This window comes from Syngnathus floridae, chromosome 21 (assembly GCF_059516105.1).
Source record: "Syngnathus floridae isolate MCC-2025c chromosome 21, RoL_Sflo_1.0, whole genome shotgun sequence".
NCBI classification, from domain to species: domain Eukaryota; kingdom Metazoa; phylum Chordata; class Actinopteri; order Syngnathiformes; family Syngnathidae; genus Syngnathus; species Syngnathus floridae.
Genome location: NC_142433.1, coordinates 8,135,737 through 8,158,419, shown reverse-complemented (window position 1 = coordinate 8,158,419; position 22,683 = coordinate 8,135,737). Strand labels below are relative to the sequence as shown.

General features: G+C 47.2%; 2 protein-coding genes across 3 annotated transcripts; both read left to right on the top strand.

Annotated features, from left to right (window-relative positions):
* Positions 1 to 2,278: 2,278 nt before the first annotated feature.
* LOC148380454 (antizyme inhibitor 1-like) lies at positions 2,279 to 11,529 on the top strand. The gene is made up of 11 exons (XM_088364295.1): positions 2,279 to 2,579; positions 3,318 to 3,461; positions 3,543 to 3,760; positions 3,903 to 4,076; positions 4,160 to 4,332; positions 5,551 to 5,764; positions 5,960 to 6,034; positions 6,309 to 6,474; positions 6,605 to 6,717; positions 10,129 to 10,349; positions 10,737 to 11,529. The coding sequence occupies exons 3-11, from the start codon at positions 3,656 to 3,658 to the stop codon at positions 10,798 to 10,800; spliced, it is 1,305 nt and encodes a 434-aa protein (XP_088220421.1). The 5' UTR covers positions 2,279 to 2,579; positions 3,318 to 3,461; positions 3,543 to 3,655; the 3' UTR covers positions 10,801 to 11,529.
* Positions 11,530 to 12,551: 1,022 nt separating this feature from the next.
* On the top strand, positions 12,552 to 20,608 carry adnp2b (ADNP homeobox 2b). Of its 2 annotated transcripts, none has more exons than XM_088364282.1 (5): positions 12,552 to 12,849; positions 13,469 to 13,589; positions 13,648 to 13,767; positions 13,913 to 14,419; positions 14,573 to 20,608. In XM_088364282.1, exons 2-5 carry the CDS (start codon positions 13,482 to 13,484, stop codon positions 16,664 to 16,666), a joined length of 2,829 nt encoding a protein of 942 aa, XP_088220408.1. In that variant the 5' UTR covers positions 12,552 to 12,849; positions 13,469 to 13,481; the 3' UTR covers positions 16,667 to 20,608. The 2 variants fall into 2 exon arrangements, with proteins under 2 accessions (XP_088220408.1, XP_088220409.1); XM_088364283.1 differs by having other exon boundaries at positions 12,552 to 13,006.
* Positions 20,609 to 22,683: the final 2,075 nt, after the last annotated feature.

Here is a 22,683-nt window from a genome sequence, read left to right as displayed (position 1 = left end):
ATTATAACTGTAGTATATACTTTGCTGTCTGCAGGTATGCTGATATTGCAAATGAGAATGTGTTGTCAATTGCACTACCAGAAAAGTTAAAGATTATAATAATAATAAATTAAATAAACAATTTTATGAAAGTTGAATTAATTTTTTATTAGATGTATTAAGTTGGGCGGCTCGGTGGTGCACTGGTTAGCACGTCGGCCTCACAGTTAGGAGGGTGTGGGTTTGATTCCACCTCCAACCCTCCCTCTGTGAAATTTGCATGTTCTCCCCAAGCCTGCGTGGGTTTTCTCCAGGCACTCCTACATCCCAAAACCATGCTTGATAGGCCGATTGAGCACTCCAAATTGTGCGTAGGTGTGAGTGCGAGTGCAGATGGTTGTTCGTTCCTGTGTGCCCTGCGATTGGCTGGCAACTGGTTCAGGGTGTTCCCCGCTTATTGCCTGATGACCGCTGGGATAGGCTCCAGCATGCCCACGACCCCCGTGGGGACAAATGTGACCCGCGGGCTGGACTTTGGACATGACTGTTTTACTTAATGTGACGAAAACGTGCAATCACAGGAATTAGTCACATTATTTGTTTTGTAATTGAGAGGCTTGACTCTTAAAAGGCAGCCTGGAAGCAAGAATTTAAGGGATCAGTGACATTTAGATTAAGAAATATCAACAAAAATAGTTGTATTAAAAATATTAGTCATGAGAAATTATTGGATTTTGAAAAAACAAAATAATGTATAAAATAAAAACTGCCATCGTAAAGAGGGAACAAAAGATGGATTTACTGCATTTTTTATCTAAAGCCCAAATGTTGGCAGGCTGCAAATGACATCAAAACCCTTCTGAGAATATTGCGAAAAAAACATTTTAGAGATATTTATGAGTTCCCTGTGACTCTGCGTCTGTCATGCAGTTGACCCTATCTGATCCCAATATAGAATGATCTTCCTTACAACTCGTCATAGTGAAACACTACTTAATCAATTATGCCACCAATCTGAATTCATTATTCACACCACTTTGTTGATTTCCTTTTCCCCATGCTAACATGATTTAAAAAAAAAAAAAACTATCTGCATGTGACAATACCAGAGGAGCACATGTCACTGCCGTGTTGTTTGTGGCCGCCGAAGCAGCACGACAAAGGGCACAAGTATGTTTGCTAAAACCTCTTGTTTCGTCGTTACCCCGCAGGCCCTCTGAGCCTGAACTCCTGACCAGCAGCACGCCGAATGAAGCTTAACCAATCTTTTCCCTTTGACAACACTGAAATATGCCAACTAAAGCGGATGCATGACCAGGACTAAATGAGGGAGATAACCCATTGGAGGTTTCTTTCTCTCTACCACGAGATAAAAAAAAACAAAAAACATGCAAAAAACGTGCCGTTTGTCGTGCTACTTCGGCGGCCACAAACAACACGGCAGTGACATGTGCTCCTCTGGTATTGTCACATGCACATAGTTTTTTTTTTTTTTTAAATCATGTTAGCATGGGGAAAAGGAAATCAACAAAGTGGTGTGAATAATGAATTCAGATTCATACACATTGACAGCAACAATCAACTGGTAATGTTTGCCACTAATTAGCCAGTCCCAAAAGTCAGCCTACGGTTAGTCCAAGCATTGGGGTCCACTAAAAGTGGTCGGGAGTCAGTTATCAAAAGTAGTCTCTTTTTTTTTTGAGGAGAATGCGAGAAAACATGTCTAAAACGTTGCCAGTAAATTTGATTTAAGGTTTCTGGGAGGTCTCGGTTTAACCCTACAATGATAGAATTCCATTTGTATTGTTCTCACTGGAGAAAAAACAAATATGTTTCACTCGTAGTAATTGTTTTGCTTCAGGCTTCAACGGGCCTCATGAGAACTTGACAAGTTTCCTCTTTCAAATTTAACAAACAAAAAAAGACAACCAGCATGGCTGATGCGAGCTTAGTTTTGCATTACTTTTGCTTGAGTATTTTTATGAAGCATTTTACTCAGTTACAATGAGCTACTTGGATATTCTATCAATAATCAATTGCTTGCACAATCTGTTTTGGTTCTCAAAGAAATGTGTGACATGGCAACTTTTAGAAGCGAGCTTCTGTGAATACGGCGTCCAAAAGCACAAAGTAAAAAACACGAATGATACTCTGGGTGTATGGATTACCAGTGTTTGTGACGGGCCTGACGAAAACTCGCACAAAAGCCATGAATGACAGCGGCGAGTGTCCTTTCAACTGGGAAGTGCATCATTACGTAAAGCCGACAAAGCGCAATCCCGATTTGTCCTTTCGGAACTACATTTTTGGTTTGGCCCGCTCCAAACACCGTGCGCTGATTGGCCCGCCGCCCAAGAGAGGCCACGCCCACGAAAAGCTTGCTGAGCTTTTGCTACTTTCTGCCGCCGCTGACGGTGTAGATCCGCTGCCACCGACGAAGAGACAAGACTCCTACAAGGACCCTGCAATCCCGACGCTTCGACGAGCCATATGGCCGCAGCAGCCGCCGTTCATTCTTTTAACCTGGGGCCCACTACTCTTTAAAAATTCCGCCGAAAAAGAGAAGACGATTTACTGAAACCTTCTGGCCGTTATCTCACGTAAGCAGATTGCCAAGTGTGTGTGAGTGTCTGTGGAGTTAACATGGCGGGTTGCTCTTTCCGCTTCCATTGCCCAAACATTATAGTCCCAGTCAATGTGGTTTCCCGTTTACTCGAATGTCATTAACGTGTGTTTCAAATACATAAAAGGCTACCCAGCTAGGCCAAAGTTACAATCGGCTATTTAATACGTCGTGTAGCCCGACGGCAATATAGGCTTTGCTAGAGTTATTTATAACGTGAGACGTAAACGTCAGTGTCTATGGCGGCGCCACAACATTCATCTGTTCGTTTTCTGCCGACAAATTTCCTATTTTCCATCCTGTCGCCGTCTCAATTGAACAGCTACGCGGCATTGGCCGCTTTGTGATATTTTTTTGTGTGTTCGGCTATGGTGTAGCCATTGAATCGCTAATCTAATTTGTCAAACTGTTTGGTGCGCATGCGCAGCTGGCTTTTCTTGGCGGTGGCCATTATAGTAGTTTTAAAGGGCAGACCTTTTCCCAAGGCTGGAAAAAATGTTTTGCCTTTTTACAAAACCCAATTTGACAGAATGTCACAATGACAAGACACACACGTTGCTGTGACAAAATCATTTTCCTCTTGGAGTGAAGTAATTCTTTGAGGCCTTATGTGAGTTGTGATCTCTATCAATAAAAAAATGACAACATTGGCTTGCCATATTGATTTACATGTGAGGGTTTGTCGTGACAGTGTTGTATTTGCATGTGTGTGCAGGGCTCCCCCATCTCTGCACAGGTGTATGAGCGCTATCCAGAGGGCCTAGGGGCGGCTCTGTACCGGGAGCACTTTGACTTCAACGCTGAGCCGCCTTGGGATCCTAGCTGATAGCAGTACAAGTCCATCTCCAGACTTGTCCATGTGAGTTTGCCACGCGAGAGCATTGTTGTTTCTCCCAACATTTATATAATCATGTGTTTTTTGTTTGCCCTCCCCTCCTAGTTTGTTGCATAACCGGTAGGACCCCCCAATTGGCTCAGTCGTGACCCGCTCGCCACAAACTAGCCCTCACTCGTCGTTCTTTATGAGTTTTGGCTCGCTGGAATACGGATAAGATGAAGGGATTCACCGACCGACCCGACCGCTACACCGTCGAGCTGCTGGAGAGCGGCGCAACCCTCAATGATGTCATTGACGAGCGCATTTGCCAACAGGCCCTGGTTGGTACACAGACTGGGAATTTTCTGCGTTTTTCTAAATAGCAGACCGGCTGTTAAGTTACTTGCCTGGAGATGGGAACAGAACGTCTTAATTTTTCTGGAATAAGTAGTAGTTTGAGCCCAAGTTGTTTTGTGTTGACAGGCGGAGAAGAGTGCCTTCATGGTGGCTGATTTGGGTGCTCTGATGCATCAGCACGCCCGCTGGAGAAGCACCGCGGCACGCCTGCAGCCGTACTTTCCGCTCCGGTGCAACCGCAGCCCGGCGGTCGTCGAGGTGCTCTCCTCTCTGGGCCTGGGCTTCGTCTGCGCCAGCAAAGTCAGCACCCGGATTAATTGCATAGGTTTCAACAAACTTGGAGCTCATTTGGAGGGTTTTGAATCATGTTGCATCGCTCGCAGGCCGAAGTCAACCTGGCGCTGGAGCACGGCGCATTGCCCGACAACATCATCCTGGCGGGTGTCTGCAAGCAGCTGGCGCTCGTTAAGGCCGCCGCCAAGCATGATGTGCGCCACCTTGTCTGCGAGAATGAGGCCGAACTGGCCAAGATCGCGCGCCTCCACCCACGTGCCAAGTAAGTAGAAAGCACCATAAACTCTTAGCATAGCGTATTTTCCGCACTATTAGGCGCACTTAAAAACTTAAAATTTGCAACAAAAAAAACACAGTCCGCCTTATAATGCAGAGCGCCTTATATATGGATCAATTGATGAATTTGTTGATCCATACTGGTTGTACACAGCGCTCTGCCAAAATGTTTCAGTACGTTTTAGTACGACTACTAAATTACAAGGTCGCATCGCTTCACACCATTACGGCACCCGTGGTCAGGAGCGTCACTGAATAGCTTTTGTACCCGCGAGGCTATTTCATTTCAAAATAGGCTGTTCTGTTAATGTTTTCCAGTACGTTTATGGATCAATATGCAACGTAATCATAAATAAAGAGCACCGATGTGTTAAATCGGTATTTAGACTGTTCCGATCGCTTATATGGGAGAGGGTTTGAGAAACGTGATTGTTTACGGGGGGCTGCCATGACACTTTGCTGAGGCTTATGGGAGTTTGCAGGTGGCTAATGCTGTGATCAGGGGGCGTCACTGGGGGCGAACTGTTGTACATTTCAAAATAGGCTGTTCCGTTAATGTTTTCGAGTACGTTTACGAATCAATATGCAACGGAATCATAAAGACCGATTTAACACATTGATGCTGCTACCAATGTCAGTTCCGATCACTTTTATGGGAGAGAGTTTGAGAAACGTGATTGTTTACAGGGGGCCGCCATGACACTTTGCTGAGGCTCATGGGAGTCTGCGAGTTGAGGCTCATGGGAGTTTGCTGGTGGCTAAATATAAGCCATTATAATGATAGCTGCTATATGCACGAGGCTCTTTCATTTTAAAAAAAGGCTGCTTCGTTAATGTTTTGAGTAAATTTACGGATCGATATGGAAGGGAAACATAAGTAAGCAGTACCAATGTGTTAGATCGAACTTTAGTCGGTTCCAATCACTTTTATAGGAGATAGTTTGAGAAACGCGATTGTTTACTAAGGGCTCGTTGGTTATTGGCTAGTGGATGCATACCGCAACCCTAGTCAACCTCAGTTTGATGCAGTATAGCTTCTATTTTATGTGCCTTTTATTCCGGTGCGCCCTATATATGAAATAATTTCTAAAATAAAAAATTCAATGAGGATGCGCCTTATAATCCAGTGCGCCTTATGGTGCGAAAAATACGGTAATTGTTCAAGACAAGAAACGACATTGAGCTTTTGTGACTCACCTTGCAGATTGCTGCTGCAGCTGAGCACGGAGGCCCACGCTGCCGAGACCAGCGTGGCCTTTGGGGCCACTCTGAAAAGCTGCCGTCACCTGCTGGAGATGGCCAAGACGCTCGGCGTGCGAGTGGTGGGCGTGGCCTTCCATGTGCCAACCTCCTGCCAGGAACCGCAGCGGGCCTACGGTCATGCCCTGGCCGACGCTCGCTGCGTCTTTGACATGGGGGTAACAGCCCGCCCGAGATTTGACCGAAAGCATATCCACATTAAACGTTGCAACTCAAAATTTCACGCACAACATTTAAGGCTGACAACAGAAAAAAAAAAGCCATTCGAAATGGGGAGCGTAGAAAATAATTTCTGAGCTGTCTCAACCTTCAGCCCTTATCAGAGGCTAACGTCAGGTTGTTACTTGTTCCAGGCGGACCTGGGCTTCACCATGAACATCCTGGACATTGGCAGTGGATTCACCGGCTCTGAATTCCAACTCAAAGAGGTCAACACCTTGAATGTCATCTTGAGCTCAGACTTTGACCTGATTAATGGCAGCCAGGCTGCACGCAGATAAGACTTGTTTAACTCTTGGAAGGTTTTGTCACTCGAGCTGTGCTTGGCAGCGATGGCCATCGTTGCCTTATTTGAGTGTCAAGCGGCCACTTTCCAGAATCACGTGCATGTTACAGACGGACGACATGGTCACCATTTGTGTCCAAGTGAAACACGGTGGCAGTTTGACTTTTGCCATCCATGTGCCGTTGTTGCGTGTGCAGGTGGAAACTGCCGTCAGCCCGCTCCTTGACGTGTACTTCCCGCCGTTGTCTGGTGTGCGCGTGCTGGCCCAGCCGGGCTCCTTCTACGTGGCGTCAGCCTTCTGCCTGGCCGTCAGCGTCATCGCCAAGGAGGTGGTAACCCGCCGCTGGGACGCCTTCGCTCAAGGTGGGTACACTTTGTGACTCGCACGCCCTGTGTGGCCATTGAGTAACGCCTGTTGCGTAATCTGAATACATGGCTGGAGCTCAAATTCCACTTGGGTGTTCTTATTGTTGTTGCACATTTCTGACCGCAGGCAATGACGACGATGAGTGCGCCGAGTTCCTGTACTACATGAACGAGGGCGTTTATGGCCCGTTTGGCGCCAAGCTCCTAGGGAACACCATCACCGCCCCGGCGGTGCACAAGGTTTGACCGCCGCCCACCTGGCAGCCTGAACATATTGCCTGAAAGTGGGTTAACTTTATGCCAGGAACTTGACATGAGCAATGTGCGTTGACCTTTTACACCGTCATGTTTTGTACACGCATGTCCTACTCCCAACCGAACAAAACAAGGACCAAAACTTTGCGCAATGTTTTCCCACATTTGAAACAGTGAACAAGATGGAAAAACATTTTTTAGTTTAAAATAATAAAATGGGTTGCTGTTGATTAGTCTTGATTGATTGAAACTTTATTGATCCCCGTGGGTAGGGAAATTCAGGCCCCAGCAGCATTCATACCACAGAACAGGTAAATAAAAGACGCACAGATGATATACCGTATTTATTCTAATTATCGCCCATATTCTAATAATCACCCAGTGTGTGTTACCGATGACATAAATAAAAAACATTGATACCTCTATCGCCCATGCTGCTAAAAATTCCCCCCAAAACTTAGGTTTTCCTCCACGACCGCATGCCAATGTCATTGCGCAAGTTTAAATATTACTGATTTGACAGCACGTCGAATGTCCCTTTCAAATTGTTTTTTTCCATAAACTATGATACAACTACACTCGTCACTCTGCTACAATATCCTCACACAATTACGTTATCGGGGCGTGCGCTCGAACAAGACTATCGCGATAACATGACGTGCGCAACATGTGATGTGCGACGGTAACGTGTCGCATCGATGGAACGTCAATTGACGCACCCCGCTGTTAAAGGTAGATCAAAACAGCCGCTGTTCTAGTGTTAAGAACACCAGTGAGATGCAGGTATTGCATACTACATAAGGAAAATATACATATCACCCATTTCAGTGCCCCTTGGCGATCGGACAAAAAGTGTTCTCTATTAATCACCCACCCCCCCTGTTGGACATAAACCTTCTCTATCGCCCTGTGCGATAATTAGAATAAATACGGTATATCTATAGATATATATCTATAGATCTTTCGCTCTCTCTCTCGCTCTCTCTCTCTCTATATATATAGATATAGATATTTCTATAGATATATCTATATATATATATATATATATATACCGTATTTGCCGGTGTACAGGTCGACTCGACCCCCTAAAATTCGACGGAAATTTACGATTTTATGATATATATATCGAGCTCAATTGTTGCATTATATTAAACTTCAAAATTCAATATGCGAAATTTATTGATGAAATGTGTTCAAATTCCGGGAGGCCGTGCGCATGCGGCTGTTTATAAGCACCGCGGAGGAGATCGCGGCCGGCGAGCTCGCGCACGCCGCCCGGCACCAACGGGAGGCCGGAAATAGCTCCAAGCCGAGCGGATCGGCACTTTATAAGCACCGCGGAGGAGATCGCGGCGCCTCATTGGACTTCCAGCGGCCGGCGAGCTCGCGCACCCGCCCGGCACATCCGGGAGGCCGTGCGCACGAGCCAAGTGGCCGAAAATAGCCCCCGCCGAGCGGATTGGCTGTTTATAAGCACCGCGGAGGTGGTCGCGGCGCCTCATTCGACTTCCGGCGAGCTCGCGCACCCGCCCGGCACATCCGGGAGGCCGTGCGCACGAGCCAAGTGGCCGAAAATAGCCCCCGCCGAGCGGATCGGCTGTTTATAAGCACCGCGGAGGTGGTCGCGGCGCCTCATTCGACTTCCAGCGGCCGGCGAGCTCGCGCACCCGCCCGGCACATCCGGGAGGCCGTGCGCACGAGCCAAGTGGCCGGAAATAGCCCCCGCCGAGCGGATCGGCTGTTTATAAGCACCGCGGAGGTGGTCGCGGCGCCTCATTCGACTTCCAGCGGCCGGCGAGCTCGCGCACCCGCCCGGCACATCCGGGAGGCCGTGCGCACGAGCCAAGTGGCCGAAAATAGCCCCCGCCGAGCGGATCGGCTGTTTATAAGCACCGCGGAGGTGGTCGCGGCGCCTCATTCGACTTCCAGCAGGCCGCGCACTCGCGCACGCCGCCCGGTTCAAATTTTCTAAGTGCAACGCACAATGAGATGCATGAGAAACGGCCTTGGTTACCATCACATTTGAAGCGATGAATACGAAGTTAAATTTTATGACTCGGTGTATAAGTCGAGGTCGATTTTTTTCGGTCGATTTTGGATCGAAAAAGGTCGACCAATACACCGGCAAATACGGTATATAGATACACACACACACACACACACACAGTGGAGCCTCGGTTTTCGAACGTCCCGGTTCTCGAACAAATCGGTATTCGAACAAAAAATTCGAGATTTTTTTTGCTTCCGATGTCGGGCGAAATTCGGTTGTCGAACCTCGCGAGATGAGCCAAGAGGACCCGCATGCCAACTGACTCCGTTCGTTATTACGATCTCGTTACTCTGAGGATTGCATCAACTCTAATCATGCCTCCAAAGGAAGCAAGTGGGAGCAATAAAGCCATCCTAAAACACAAAGACGCTCCTAAAGCAATGCGACACTGAGCGCCTGGCACGCTGCGGTTGCGCGATCGGACTAAATTAAGCTCCCTGCGCACAGAGGTCCACTTCAATTTTGGAAAGTACATCAGGACTAAAAATATTTTCTAAATTTCAGTGACGGCTGAAACGGTGCAGTTGCGCAGTCGGCGACGCGCTATGTTTGCGCGTTCGGCGGTGCGCTGCAGTTGCGCGATCAGACAAAATTAAGCTCCCTGCACATTTAGGTCCACTTGAATTTTGGAAAGTACATCAGGAGTTTAAAAATATTTTCTAAACTTCAGCGACGGCTCTGTCACAATAATGCAACCAGCGCGGTGCAGTTGCGCGGTTGACAGTGCGCTGCAGTTGCGCGATCGGACAAAAACGCGCAAATGAAAAAATGCTTAAAAAAGTCCTGGAACGGATTAAATTTTTTTCCATTATTTGTAAAATAGATTCGGAATTCGACCGATTCGCTTCTTGAACTGCCTTCTGGAACGGATTGTGGTCGAAAACGGAGGCTTGACTGTATTATGTATATTCACTTTGGTAGCCCACCAAGCAGGAATATTTTTTTAACAAAACTGTTGAAATTGAGTGATGAAATTATAATGGTTTTGGGGTCGCTGTACTGCCAAAATCCTCCGGAGCATTGCCCCTGTTAGGGGGCCTGTGGGCCCTGTGGCCCCCATTGGGAGGGGCCTGCGGCCCCTGGCCCCCTGCGGCAAGTGGGGGGGAGGCACAGGCCCCCCCCCCCAGTGGGCCATGCGGCCCCCAGACCCCTGCTACTTTTCAGTGTTTTTTTTTCATTTGCCGTTCTCATCCCTGATAAAAGAAAAGTTAAACTAAGAAAATAAAACCCAAACTGGGTTCACCGAATGTGTTGCAATTGACCTTGAATTGACTTTGGGATGACCAAATGCCCGGTAGGAGACTTGATGCTTGTGTTTTACATTCTTGTCATTGTTTTGCATGCAGCAGGCGCCGTGCGCCGCCACTGCGGCGTACCCAAGCCGTCTGCGGGGTCCCACGCTGGACCAGATAGACCTGGTAGTGGAGCGCTGCCTCCTGCCCGAGCTCAGCGTGGGCGACTGGCTGCTCTTTGCCAACATGGGCGCCTGCGGCCTGGATGTCCTCACCGGGGACACGTGTGCCTCACCGCAGCCGCCCGTTTACTACGCCGCCACCTCGTCCGACTGGTAAGGTGTTCTTTGGACAGGCCATTGGGGTTGCAACCCCACCCCCACATAGAAATCCACATTAAAATAATTAGTTTAAAAAAAAAACCAAATGATTTAAAACAAGTCTAATTAAACCTCTCAAAATTGTGATTTTAATTATTTATTTCAATTAGGGAAGAAAATATTTGAATTACGCCCTAAAATAAAACACAATCCAAATCAACCCTCCAAATTACAATTGAGATCAATACTATATATAAATAAATAAAATAATAAATACGTTTGCCAAAATATCATTCTGTTTTTTGTCATAAACAAAGACCTTTTTTCTGTGACGTTCTTTGTGTACTTCTTTGTATCAACTTAAAGAAATGTCTGACACTGACAACTGGTTGTGGTCTGCAGGTACAAAATGCAGGAAGTGGGTGTGACGCTGGAGGGCGCCGTCAAGACCTTTGCCTTTGTGTAGTAGCCCTAAAAGCCCCCCTCACCACCCCAAGCGTCTCGCTGTGGTCGACATTCCAGCCAGCGTTTTATCACAAAATACTCCCTTCCTCCCACCATTCTATTTTTTTTGCCCTGCCATGTCCAATCAATCCCGCCCGCCCAAGTGATGTTATGCAACAAAATGGACGACTCCGGAGATGGAACCCTCCCCCACCACCGCCACACTAACCCAGGACTGGATGGGGGGGGGGTTCCACTCATTATTATGATCATAATTATAATCCCTTTTACAAAATTGCTAATTGTGTGTGCGAATGTGTGCGTGTGTGTACATTTTTGAAGAACATTAATGTACCTCAGACCCTAGCATAGCTAAAATGAAATTATTTCAGATTTTTTGTGTATTTATTGGATCAAGTTGAGGCTGTGGCGACTGCTTTCTCCTAATAATATGTTGTTTTTGTTTGTTTGTTTCCTAAATGTCTTCTGATGTTCTGTGACTGTCATTTCTCACCTGAAAATGGCCACCGACTCATCCCTTGGCCCATTTGTACAGTTCGCTTCATGAAAGGCAACCCTTCTCTGTGTGCCTGTGTTGCAAAAAGAACAACTCATGTATTCAGAATGACTTTCTGTTTAAAAGCAAAAATGGACCACACCTTGTTTTTTTGTTGGTTGGTTTTGAACTGTCAGTTGTGTTTGTTGAAGTAATGAAAGTGATTAATTTAATACATTACAGACTGAAATCATTCATCCTGTGTCAGTGATTGATTTACAGTTGGCATTCCGTCAATGTAATATGTTTGCAACTTGTTAATTGTAATAGGTGCTACGTTATGTAGCACACAGGAATCCTTTTTGACCAAAATTATTTTAATGCTAAAACATGATTGCATTGGTTTTGCAATTTGACTCTGCTAGTATGTTTTGGAAGTGGTGAGGTTATTAACATTTTGCTTATTGCCTAATCTGTGAACATTGTAGATCGGAGGTGTTGAGATTTATATGTTGAGAAAACGATTTTTGGGAATTTTTATTTTTTTATTTTTTTTAATGAATGTGATTTTGAAATATTAGCCATTCTCGCTCGAATATAAAATAGATTTGTTTAATGTTAGTGAATATTTTAAAGGTTTTGTCAAACTTAAGTTTCTTGTAAAAACACTTGGGTACACACTGAACATTTAGGTAAAATGATGACGTTAGAAATTAGTTATGCCTCGTCAGTACAGTTGTGATATTTGCGTAAATATGCAAGTTGAGTTTTTGTAGATAAACATTGAAAGTTATGATTTTATATAAAAAAACTTGCTACTGTATTTTCAAAAATATTTTTGGTCTTATTTGAAAACGTTTTCGTTTTTTGCAATAGCTAGCCTCAAAATTTGTCAGAACGCTTAGCTCTCATTTGCTCCAGCAAAATGATGACTAGCGTATGATTGGCTAATAAAAGTAGCCTGATATGAGATCACTGAGGAAAGGCACCGCCCATTTAGCTCGCTTTTCTTGCCTCCCATTGGCCGGGCTCAGCAGTGAGCCACTGCTCACTCACACAGCCCTCGTAGCCACGCCCCCTTCACCAAGCTAACACGGTTAACCCTCAAAACCAATTAGCGAGTCAGGAAATCAATAAAAGTCCAAAAGTCAACTAAAAACTCGTGTACTCGAACTCTGAAGGTCACTAAAACTCATTAGTAGGCTAGTAAAAAGTTATTTAGCTAAAAAGCTAGGAGGCCTCCTATTGGTCAGTTCAGGTGGTATGGAAATGAGGAAGCCGACGTCACATCCTGAACTTGAGCGCCATTTTTTCCGTAACGGTGAAGAAAGGGGACAAAAAGCCGCGTGAAAAAAATCGCTGATGCCCTCACACGCGGCTCACTAACAAAGCACTTGAAACCCCGGAGCGCCCCACAGACGCGCGGGATGCAGCTCGGCTGAGCGTGCCGGCGACGGCGTAGGAATACGGAGAGAATTCGGCGGGCGGACTAGAGTTGTCGCGGGGTGACGAGTGGAGGAAGTGGGGCGAAGGCGGAGCAAGCACAGCCGAACCCTACCTCATAGCCCAGAGCAGGTAGACGTCCGCCGGCAGGGTGTCGATTGTTAGGGGCAGGGAGGAGGCTCCTGTGACCCGGCGTGATGCTGTCACCGCGGCGTCCAATCACTTGGGCACGCACACGTAGACACAACACGCGCGCACGCTTGTTTACAGTTATGGCTGCCCAGTCAAGGTAACATACTATGACATACATGCACGTTGAGATTTAGTGTCATATAACTTTGCACAACTCTATGACAGTCCGTTTCCATATTGATAGTAATATAATCAATTTGATACACAGATATTTTTTTATATTGTCCAGGGATTTAAATGATAATTGACAACAATGTCCCTGTATGGCTGCTGGAAAATTCGAGCACTTACCAAGCGTCCAGTCAGATGGCCGTGATGTCATCAGCTACGCCGCTTACAGCCACCAGGGGACAATAATGCGACAAGTCAGTTTAGGATGCTTTTGTAAAACAAGAATAACGCGACAAATGCAACAAGCAAGGCTCAGTTTACCGTGATTCGGTTTTTGGAGATGACCACGACCAATGATATGCTATGCGAGCGTGACAATCCATTCTTTCATTGGTCCAAGAAATGAGCACCAAATGAATGGCATAAACCGCCTTACTTGTGTCTGAAGGACGTGAGCAAGAATGTATCAACTCCCGCTGACCAATTTGGAGAAAGTCCGCAAGGCACGCAAGGCGGTGAAGAACGTGCTCAGTGAGATTGGCCTGGAAGACTGCAAGAACCTCCTCAAGGTACTCGTTTATACCTCAACTCAAAAATAAAAACAATATTTAAGTTTTGTTGCTTCAGGAGCTTGATGGTGAAAATGTTGAGAAAGATACAGAGGAAGACTCAGAGGAAGAAGATCCTTTACTGGGCACCGAGTGGACCGACTTTACCGACGGATACAACGGACGACTACACAAGAAGGTGACTTGAGCAAATAGCTCACCTGAGCAAACATTGAAATGCCTTTTTCATTTGTATTGACTGTGTGAAAGAGTTTAAAAGAAAGGTTTTTAACATTAGTGTTCCACCCCCAAGGACTAACTGGCTTGCACCCTTGTCCCTGCAGTGGCCTTACCGCTCTCGCACCTTGTGCTGCGTCATGTGCAAGTACTCGTCCAAGAACATCTACCACTACCGCAACCATGTGGCGCGCTGCCACGAGTACTTGCAGCGCCTCTGCACACTCGCCTCCTGCCAGCGATGCGTCTTTGTGGCGTCCCCGCGTGTCGTCAAAAAGCACATCCTACTCTTCCACGGGGGCCGCGCAACTGATCCGGTGGCATCGGCCGGGGCGGCGACCCCGGCGCAGCCCGCCGTGGCCCAGCGAGTCGTTGAACGCTACAAGTGCAGGAAGTGTTCTTACCCGTCGCACTCCGTGTTTGCCGTCAAGAAGCACATCATCCTCAAGCACCTGGAGGGCGTGGCTGAACGATACATTGGCTACCGACACCCAATAGCGGGTTCCAACGCCAAGCTGTACTGCTGCAAACTGTGCACGGTCAACACGGGCAACCTGGACCAGATGCTGCACCACCTGCTGGTGGACCCCAAGCACTACAGCATCAGCACGCAGGTAAACAGATTTTGTGGAAGTGAAGCGATACCTTGACTTACTGTATGAGTGCCTCCAGTGTAGCTGATTAAATTATTTTCACCACAATTCCAAACCTTAAATCCTCATGGAAGTGGACCGGAAATGCTCAGCCCTTTGTAATTTTACTCACAGGTGCAAGCGATGATTTATGACAACAAGGCGGGCCCCGCCGCTGCCCCCAGAGCCATCTCGACGGCAAACAGCAACGGTTTTTACGTCACGCTTCCCAGTCTGGCGCCAAAGCCCGTCAACAAGTCCTTAGTGCCGCCTAGCAACGGGCAGCCCAGTGGCAGAACTGTGGTGGCGCTACAGCAGCTGCAAGGGGCGCCCAACAGTGCCACCCTGATCTGCGCCCCCGGGAGCAACCAGACTTTCCTGCCCCCGCAGGCCTCTGCGCTGGTCCAGTTGGCGAGCGCCGAGGCCAAGGGTTTGCTTCAGCCCAGTGCCACCATCTCCCTGCGAGGATCATCAGTGGTGCAGTATCCTGCCGTGAAGCCGCCGCCGGTGGCCTCGCCTCAGACGCAACAGGTCCTGATCCCGGCGCCAAAACCAGCTGTGGCGCAGATCCCGCCGGCCACCCAGGTGACGCTCCAAGGCACCATGCTCACCTCCCAGTCTCTCCTGAGCCATCTCATCCCAACTGGCAACCGCGTCAATGGCATGCCCACGTACACCTTCGCGCCCCTCCAGGTAGCTGTGCCCATCACGCAGAGCTCTGCCAAGCCCACCGAGCAGACCGCCACCCAGGCCAAGAAGTGGATCACCTGCCCTCTCTGCAACGAACTCTTCCCCAGCAATGTCTTTGACATGCACATAGAGGTAGCCCACCAGAACAAGTTGGCCGTGGCCCGTACGGAGAGCCTGGCGGGCCGAGCGGCCTTCCTCAGGAAGATGCCCGACAAGACCATCAAGTGTCTGACGTGCAAGGTGCTGCTGTCTGAGAAGAGCGTCCTGCAGCACCTGCTCCACGGCCTCAGCTGCCTCTACTGCGCCACCTTGTTCTTCTCCGTCAAGCAGCTGGCCGAGCATGTCAAGAAACACGACCCCAGCAGCAAACTCTACTGTGACTTTCTGCGCCAGAACTACAAAATCTACAGCAAGGCCACCTCCGGCATTCTCATACCCTACTTTGACGTCACCACTGAGGTGCCGCAGGAAATCCTGGGCGAGTGCGAAGTCGACCTGGCTCTGGTCACCAGCTCGCTGGAGCTCATCTACGTCAAGCTGCTGCCCAGCACCCACTCCCAAGTCTCCCCGGCGCCTGTCAAAGTCAACACCTCCTGCTGCCCCTTCTGCGACGAGAAGTTCCAGGAGGAGGCCAAGTACCTGCAGCACCTGAAGCAGAAGCACCTGGTTGCGCCCACCATTCACGCCATCCTCAAGACAGACGCCTTCAAGTGTATCTACTGCAACGGCGTCTACACGGGCAAGGTGACCCAACAAGCCGTCATGCTGCACATCCAGCGGTGCCGCTGTTCCCCAAAGCCCCCGCGGGCTCCCAAAATCACTGCCCCGCCTCCTCCGCCGCTCGCTAAACCTGCTCAGGCGCCTCGCCAGCCCTCGGGGCTCTTCTTCCTCCAGGTGCCCCAAGGGGTAACGGTCAAACCGCTGCAACCCAAGCCGCCTCCTCCACCCCCACCGCCGTCGCAGAACAAGGAGCAGCTGGAATCCACCAAGAGACTGGAGGCCGCCTTGAAGCAGGTCATTGAGCTCAACAAGCGAGAGCGCGAGCAGAAGGCGGCTGTGCGTAGGAAGGAACCGCCGGAACCCGAAATCGTGGCGAACTCTAAGGTCAAGCTGGCGCTGGAGCCGATGCCGCCAGACCGCCGCGGCCATGAAGAACGCCGTGACTTCATCGCACGCTACTTCAATGCCAGGCCGTACATCACCCGCGTCGAGGTAGAAGAGCTGTGCCGCCGCCTGTCACTCAGTAAATCGGAGCTGGTGGCCCTCTTCAGCGCCAAGCGTGTCCGCTGCATGAAGAGCTTCAACGGAAGCACCGCCGCCGTGCTCTTGGGCTTCGACATGACGCAACTGACGCGGTTGCGACACCCGCTCGAAATACCCGAGCAGAGGGTTGTCGAGTCAAGGGAGACGCAGCTGGACGAGCTGCCGGAGGTACTGGCAGATGCCAGGGAGGCGCTGCTTGAACCACAACCGGGACCCAAGGACGAAAGTGGCAATGACAAAACAGCTGCTGAGGTGCCTATGGAGCAAAATGATTGACAGGAGGAAAATAATTTTCAAACTCTGCCATGCCAAGCCAAAATCCGTGTGTAAACTCACACCATGCCCTGTAAAAAGGTTCATGGCTGCCTCGAAATGTCGCAAAGTGGAAAGCAAAGTGTTACTTTTCAATTATACGTGGCTTTGGCGCGATCTTGTGACAGCTTTGTGCTCATTGGCGACAGCACAGACAGAATAGTCGGGTTTTCAACAAATAACAAAATATTGTGTGCATTTTGAATTACGTGCATATTTCTTTACTTTGTAGCTACAATTGAGCATTTTGTGTGTTCTTGGAGTCTCAAAGTAATTTGTCACGTAAGTGAGCTTCTCTCTGCCTCCGAACCTTGCAGTTAATTGTGAAGTAAATTATATCCCCCGCCCACAAATCAAGTTGAAATAATGTTCTATGCTAGCAAAGCCCTACTTTTGTCCAAATCAAGCTCACTTACACAGATGGCATTGAGCACTTTTTATGCTTTGGCCCAAGCAGAAAAACAGCAACTAAAAGATTGGTATCGAAAAACATGTTCAAATGCTGGCTGCACTGTAATTTTGATTGTATCAGGGTAAACAGTGACGTTTATTAATAACTGTCACGTGGTTGTAGTATTTTGGTTGTTCACCCAGGGGTGTGGTGACTGAAAAGCACTGACTTGCTCCTCCTGCTTTGACTTTCCATGCCCACTTTTTGTGATAGGAATGTGCTCAGTTTTGTTACTATGTTAACATGTAAATAAGTAAGAAAAAAAAATTACCTATTCTCTTTTCCGCAAGCATCCAGATCTAATTCACGCCCTCTTTCTAATTATTTTTTTATTTAATTTTTTTAAACGAGTAATGTAAACGCACGTATAGTTTTGGTCACCACACACGGATTTAGAGTTCTGCAATGTATACTATGGTCTGTCGTGTTCTTCTGACACAGCTGCTTCCTTTTTTTGTACTGTATTTTAATTTTGGACATTTCCCAATGAGTATGTGTGTGTGTGGGGGGGGGGGGTTACACACAGCGCAGGCTAAAACCATCCCTTTTCTTTCCTCGACTTTCCGCAACGTTGTCGTACTAAGATTAAAATGTTTTCATTACTTGTTTATGCTTTTATCATCTTTACTGCACTGCATTAGTTATGTTGTTTCCTAGGCATAAATCATTCTGAGGTTTATTGATTGATTGATAGAACTTTATTCATCCCACAGCGGGGAAATTCACTTGTCACAGCAGTGCATATGAGAGCAAGAATAATTCGAGTGCAAGAATAAAAAAAGTGCCAGAATTAGAAAATGGGTAAATAACAGACAAGGACAAACACAAGTGCTGCTAGTAGAGACGAAACATTTTATCATTTTATAAACACATCATTTTATCAGGTGGTATGCATGTTGTAAAGTCTGACAGCAGAGGGAATGAAGGACCTGCGGAACCGTTCCTTCCTACACCGAGGGTGCAAAAGTCTGCCGCTAAAGGAGCTGCTCAGGGACCGCACAATGTCATGGAGGGGGTGAGAGGTGTTGTCCATGATGGATTTCACCTTAATCAATGTCCTCCTCTCACCCACAACCTCAATGGAGTCCAGGGGACAGCCCAGGACAGAGCTCGCTCTTCTGACCATCTTATTCAGTTTCCCTGTTGGAATAATTGTTTTTGCAGAAGCGCTGGTCGGCCTGAACCGGAGGCCTCATATGTTTGCTTAAACAAAGATCTCTGTCTGGCTCCGGGGAGTTCTTAGACTCCCTTCCTTTCTTATCTGTGAGAGGCCCTCACTAGTTATGAACAGAACACCTTTTTTCTTTGTTTAGTTCGAGAGAAGTTCTTTTTCTTTTAAACCTTGTAGTTTCTATTCATAAATTGTTGTTGACCGGGACAGTTTTTCGTTGATATAAAGTGTTACAGAAAAGACATACATTGAAGTAGTTGCACATAAGTTATCCCATATTTACTCAATGTTTAAGTAGCCTTCATGCAAGTTATATCACATTTACTTAATGTTTGTTGGAGTGTTTGCACGAGAAGTATCTGATTATTTTCTTATTATTGTATGAAACTTAGCAAGAAAGTCTAGAGCATTTTTTTACAGGGACACGGCACCCAGCACGTTTGGAGATCGCAGCCTAGGACGAGGCTGCCAACCAACCAAAGACAGACTCTCCATTGCTGGGGTCACGAATTAGCCAAGGCCTCGCACCACACAACATCCTTTAGTTAGCTAATCAGTGCTGCTACAGCCACAATGTCCCATCCCTTTAGTGTAGCAAAGCCTTTTGTAACCAGAGCAACCCAAAATAAAAAGAGGAGATAGCGGAAGAGGAGTCAGAATTGGTGGAGGACTGTAACTGGGCCTTCTATGTAATTCTCCTCGCGAGCAAAAAGAATACTGGTTGTCTTCTCTTCTTTCAGTGTGTAAAATAATGTCTGATGGTACTTAGACCAGACACTCCCCCTGTCCCGGTCAGTACTGCCCCCACCCCAGCAGACCACAGCGTACAGGATGGCTGAGGCCACCACAGAGTCATAGAAGGTCCGGAGGAGAGCCCTGCACACACCGAAGGACGTCTCCTCAGCAGGTGGAGACGACTCTGGCCCTTTTTGTACAGGGTGTGGGTGTGATCAGTCCAGTCCAGTTTATTGTTAAGGCGAACACCCAGGAATTTGTAGTTCTCCACTACCTCAATGTCCGATCCCTGGAATTTCACCGGCGTGAAGATGGGTGCTGTCCTCCTGAAGCTCACAATCAACTCCTTCGTCTTGCTGGTGTTCAGCTGAAGCTGGTTGAGCTCACACCAGCTGACAAAGTCCTTGATGACCGTCCTATATTCCAAATCGTTCCCCTCAGAGACATATCCAACAATGGCCGTGTCGTCGGAGAACTTCTGGACGTGGCAGTGAGCGGTGTCGTGGGTAAAGTCTGAAGTGAACAGGGTGGAAAGGAAAGGAGAGAGCACCGTACCCTGGGGGACACCTGTGCTGCAGCGCACCACGTTGGACTCACAGTGATGTAACCTCACATACCGGGCGGTCAGTGAGGATGTTCGTTATCCATGTTGGAATAATTTTAAGTGAAGCTTTGGCCTGCCAGACCTGGAGGCCTCGCCTTTACGAGTTTATCTTTCCTTTTATCTAGGTTCTTCCTTTTTAGTGATAGGGATGTCTTTTGATCCCTGTCAGCCATTTGTATCCTTCCTGTCCTTATGTTGTCTGTGTGTTTTGGTTCCCGTAAGAGGCCTTCACTAACAATGAGCAGGGCTTATTTGCATAGGTGACATGTTCTTTGTTTGATTCACAGGAACTTCATTCCTTTTCATTTAGATGTAGGTTTGGTTCATAGATTGTAGTTTATCAGACCTATTCTTCTTTGTTAAGGGTTACATACAGTTAGAAGTAGTTGCATAAAAGTTATCCCATATTTACTCAATGTTTGTTTAAGGAACTGCATACCGGTTACCTCACATTTGTTTAATGTGTGTTGAAATGTTTAGGACAAGTTACTTATTATTATTATGTGTTAATTACCAAGTAGATAAAGTTAGCAAAGGTCTAGTTGCATTTGTTCCACAGCAAAGCGGCAATCAACGTGCTTCAGGGTATTTGACCCCGGTCGAGGAAGAGTCAGCCAACTGAGGGAGGACAGCTGGGGACGGCCTCTGCGGGGGGTCACGAGCCAACAACGAAGTGCTAATTCACACCACACTACATTCTTTAACTTATCAGCGTTGCTACAGACACAATCCCCCCTCCCTTTAGTGTAGCAACGCCTCTGTAACCAGGGCAACCATAACATTAAAAAGAGGGGCACGTGGAGTAAGGACTCAGAACTGATGGAGGTTGTAACTGAGATTGCTTTCTCTATCGTTCTCCTCGCGAGTAAACCTGTTCTGGTTGTCTTCTCCTCTTCATTCCAGCGAGTGATTTAATGTCTAATCGTATTTAGACCCAACATTTAATTGGTCCTTCGAGCCGGATGCCAACACACCTGAGGATTCCAGCGGACGGCAGCAGAGATCCAGAAAGACCGCGCGCGGCAGGACCTCCCTAGGTGGGGTCCTACATCCTTTTCAAGGGCTGGCTGTCTGCTCGTCAGCTGGGATCTAAGGGTTGAAGGCAGTCCGAGGTGCAGAGGTGAAGAGAACCAGAGGGTGAGTTTGTTTTGTTTAAAAGTGTGGTGCGGCCGAGGGCTCGTCATGCCCTGTAAAACCCTAGGTGTGTAAGTAGGACAACGGAAGTCCACAGACCCTGCATAACTGAAATTCCGTGTAGGACAGTGGATGTCCAAGTAGTAGGTTGCTGAGCCGCAGAAAAGCTGAAAATGAAATTTCCGTCTATAACATCCGTAATACTGAGTGATTGAGAGTGTGAATGGGAATACGTATCACTAGATACAGTATTCCATATTAAAGCAGTGGGGAACACATAACGTGGTTCTGTGGACGCAATAGGCAAGGATTCTCCACCAGAACGCTGGTAGAAGTGAGAATCACCACAGGATCTTTTCGTTATCCCACTGGAAACACCCGGCTTTAGAAACCCCTATGGTTTTACAGTTGGGACCAAATTGATTAAAATGGGGAACGGGCAGAGTAAAAATAATATCCGAGATAATCTTAAATGTAAAGATTGGAAAATAATTGAAAGGCAGGATCCCGACCGACTTAAAAACCTCGATAAATGGGTTAAGAAATATAAATTTGAGGGACAACTAAAAACAACCAAATTGATAGAACTTAGAGGCGCCATAAAAGAGAAAACAAAGAGAGACCCTAGAAAAATGAAAAAAGAAGGAGATGAGGATGTGGTGTTTTGGCTCAAAGTAGCAGGAGAGAGAGAGAGGGGAGAAAAAGAGAAAGTGGAAAAGGCACTGTATTGTAGGAAGGAAGATGATGAGACTGGGCCTAATAGTAGGCAGGCAAGAGATAATCAAAATTTACAGAGAGCTAGAGAAGAAGGGGGAGGTGTAGAGGAAGTAGAGAAGCGCGTAGGGAAAGCACATGCTACAACTTCAAAACATAAGGTCATAGAGAAGTTGTATCCACAAATACCCGACACTGGTGCACAAGAGGGGTCACCCCCCCCTTATGGGTTAACAGACAGAGCCACCAGACAGAAAAACCCAATAGAAATGGACTGGTCAAAGGAAATGGGAGCAAACTATCCATTGATCCCTAGAACCAAACCTGGGTCTTCAGCCCCAGTTGCTGAAGAGGCAACTGTTGAAAATTCGGAATTAACTCCAGATATGCCACTGTATCCAATGATACAAGTGGCCAACCCAAATTATGACCCAAGAAATGAACAAGTACACCCCAGGGTGGTAATGGTTTACAGAACATGGACAATGGATGATATAAGGAAAGCATTAGAAGGGGTAGTTTCTTATAGGGAGGATGTGGAACAGTTCTGTACAGGAATGGAAGACTTGAGGAGATCTTATAGTTTGAATGGGACTGAAGTCCAACAAGTCTGGATGACTGCTTTGGGCCCAGAGTGGCATTTGGTCAGAGGAGAGTGGGCACCCATAAATGCTCGGGGTCAACCCTTACCCTATGATAGCCCAGAATTAATTAATCAAATGGAAGGGCTGATTAACCGGGTACGCAACAGATATAGAATGAGAGCAAATTATACAGAGATAGGGAGAACAAAACAAAATGATAATGAAGCCTTTGACGAGTATCGAGTGCGCATGACAAAAGTGTTTAAAACACACAGTGGGCTGGTGGAAGATATTGCGCCTCAAGGTGCTTATCAACAGCAATTAAAAAATGCCATCCACGCAGGGTCCAGGCCAGCAATACAAGGCTGGGTGATCAAACATTATATAGGCATGAACACCGGAACTTTGGAGGAATACATAAATCACGCCCTCCATGCAGAAAAAGTAGTCAAAGAAAAACAGAAACAAGTGAAAGCGACAAAAGACATTTTTTGGGTAGATGAGGACAGTGACACTTTCTACCAAGATACAGGCAGAGGGTGGAAAGGTCAGAGGGGGCGAGGAGCCACTAATAGAGGAGGCTCCAAG

What these genes read in the sequence shown, in the direction of transcription:
- LOC148380454 (XM_088364295.1), top strand. Translation starts at nt 3,656, where the DNA reads ATGAAGGGATTCACCGACCGACCCGACCGCTACACCGTCGAGCTGCTG. An exon ending in CGCCTCCACCCACGTGCCAA is followed by an intron (nt 4,333 to 5,550) that starts GTAAGTAGAAAG and finishes CTCACCTTGCAG; the next exon opens with ATTGCTGCTGCAGCTGAGCA. An exon ending in GCCGCCACCTCGTCCGACTG is followed by an intron (nt 10,350 to 10,736) that starts GTAAGGTGTTCT and finishes TGTGGTCTGCAG; the next exon opens with GTACAAAATGCAGGAAGTGG.
- adnp2b (XM_088364282.1), top strand. Translation starts at nt 13,482, where the DNA reads ATGTATCAACTCCCGCTGACCAATTTGGAGAAAGTCCGCAAGGCACGC. An exon ending in ACGGACGACTACACAAGAAG is followed by an intron (nt 13,768 to 13,912) that starts GTGACTTGAGCA and finishes TTGTCCCTGCAG; the next exon opens with TGGCCTTACCGCTCTCGCAC. An exon ending in ACTACAGCATCAGCACGCAG is followed by an intron (nt 14,420 to 14,572) that starts GTAAACAGATTT and finishes TTTTACTCACAG; the next exon opens with GTGCAAGCGATGATTTATGA.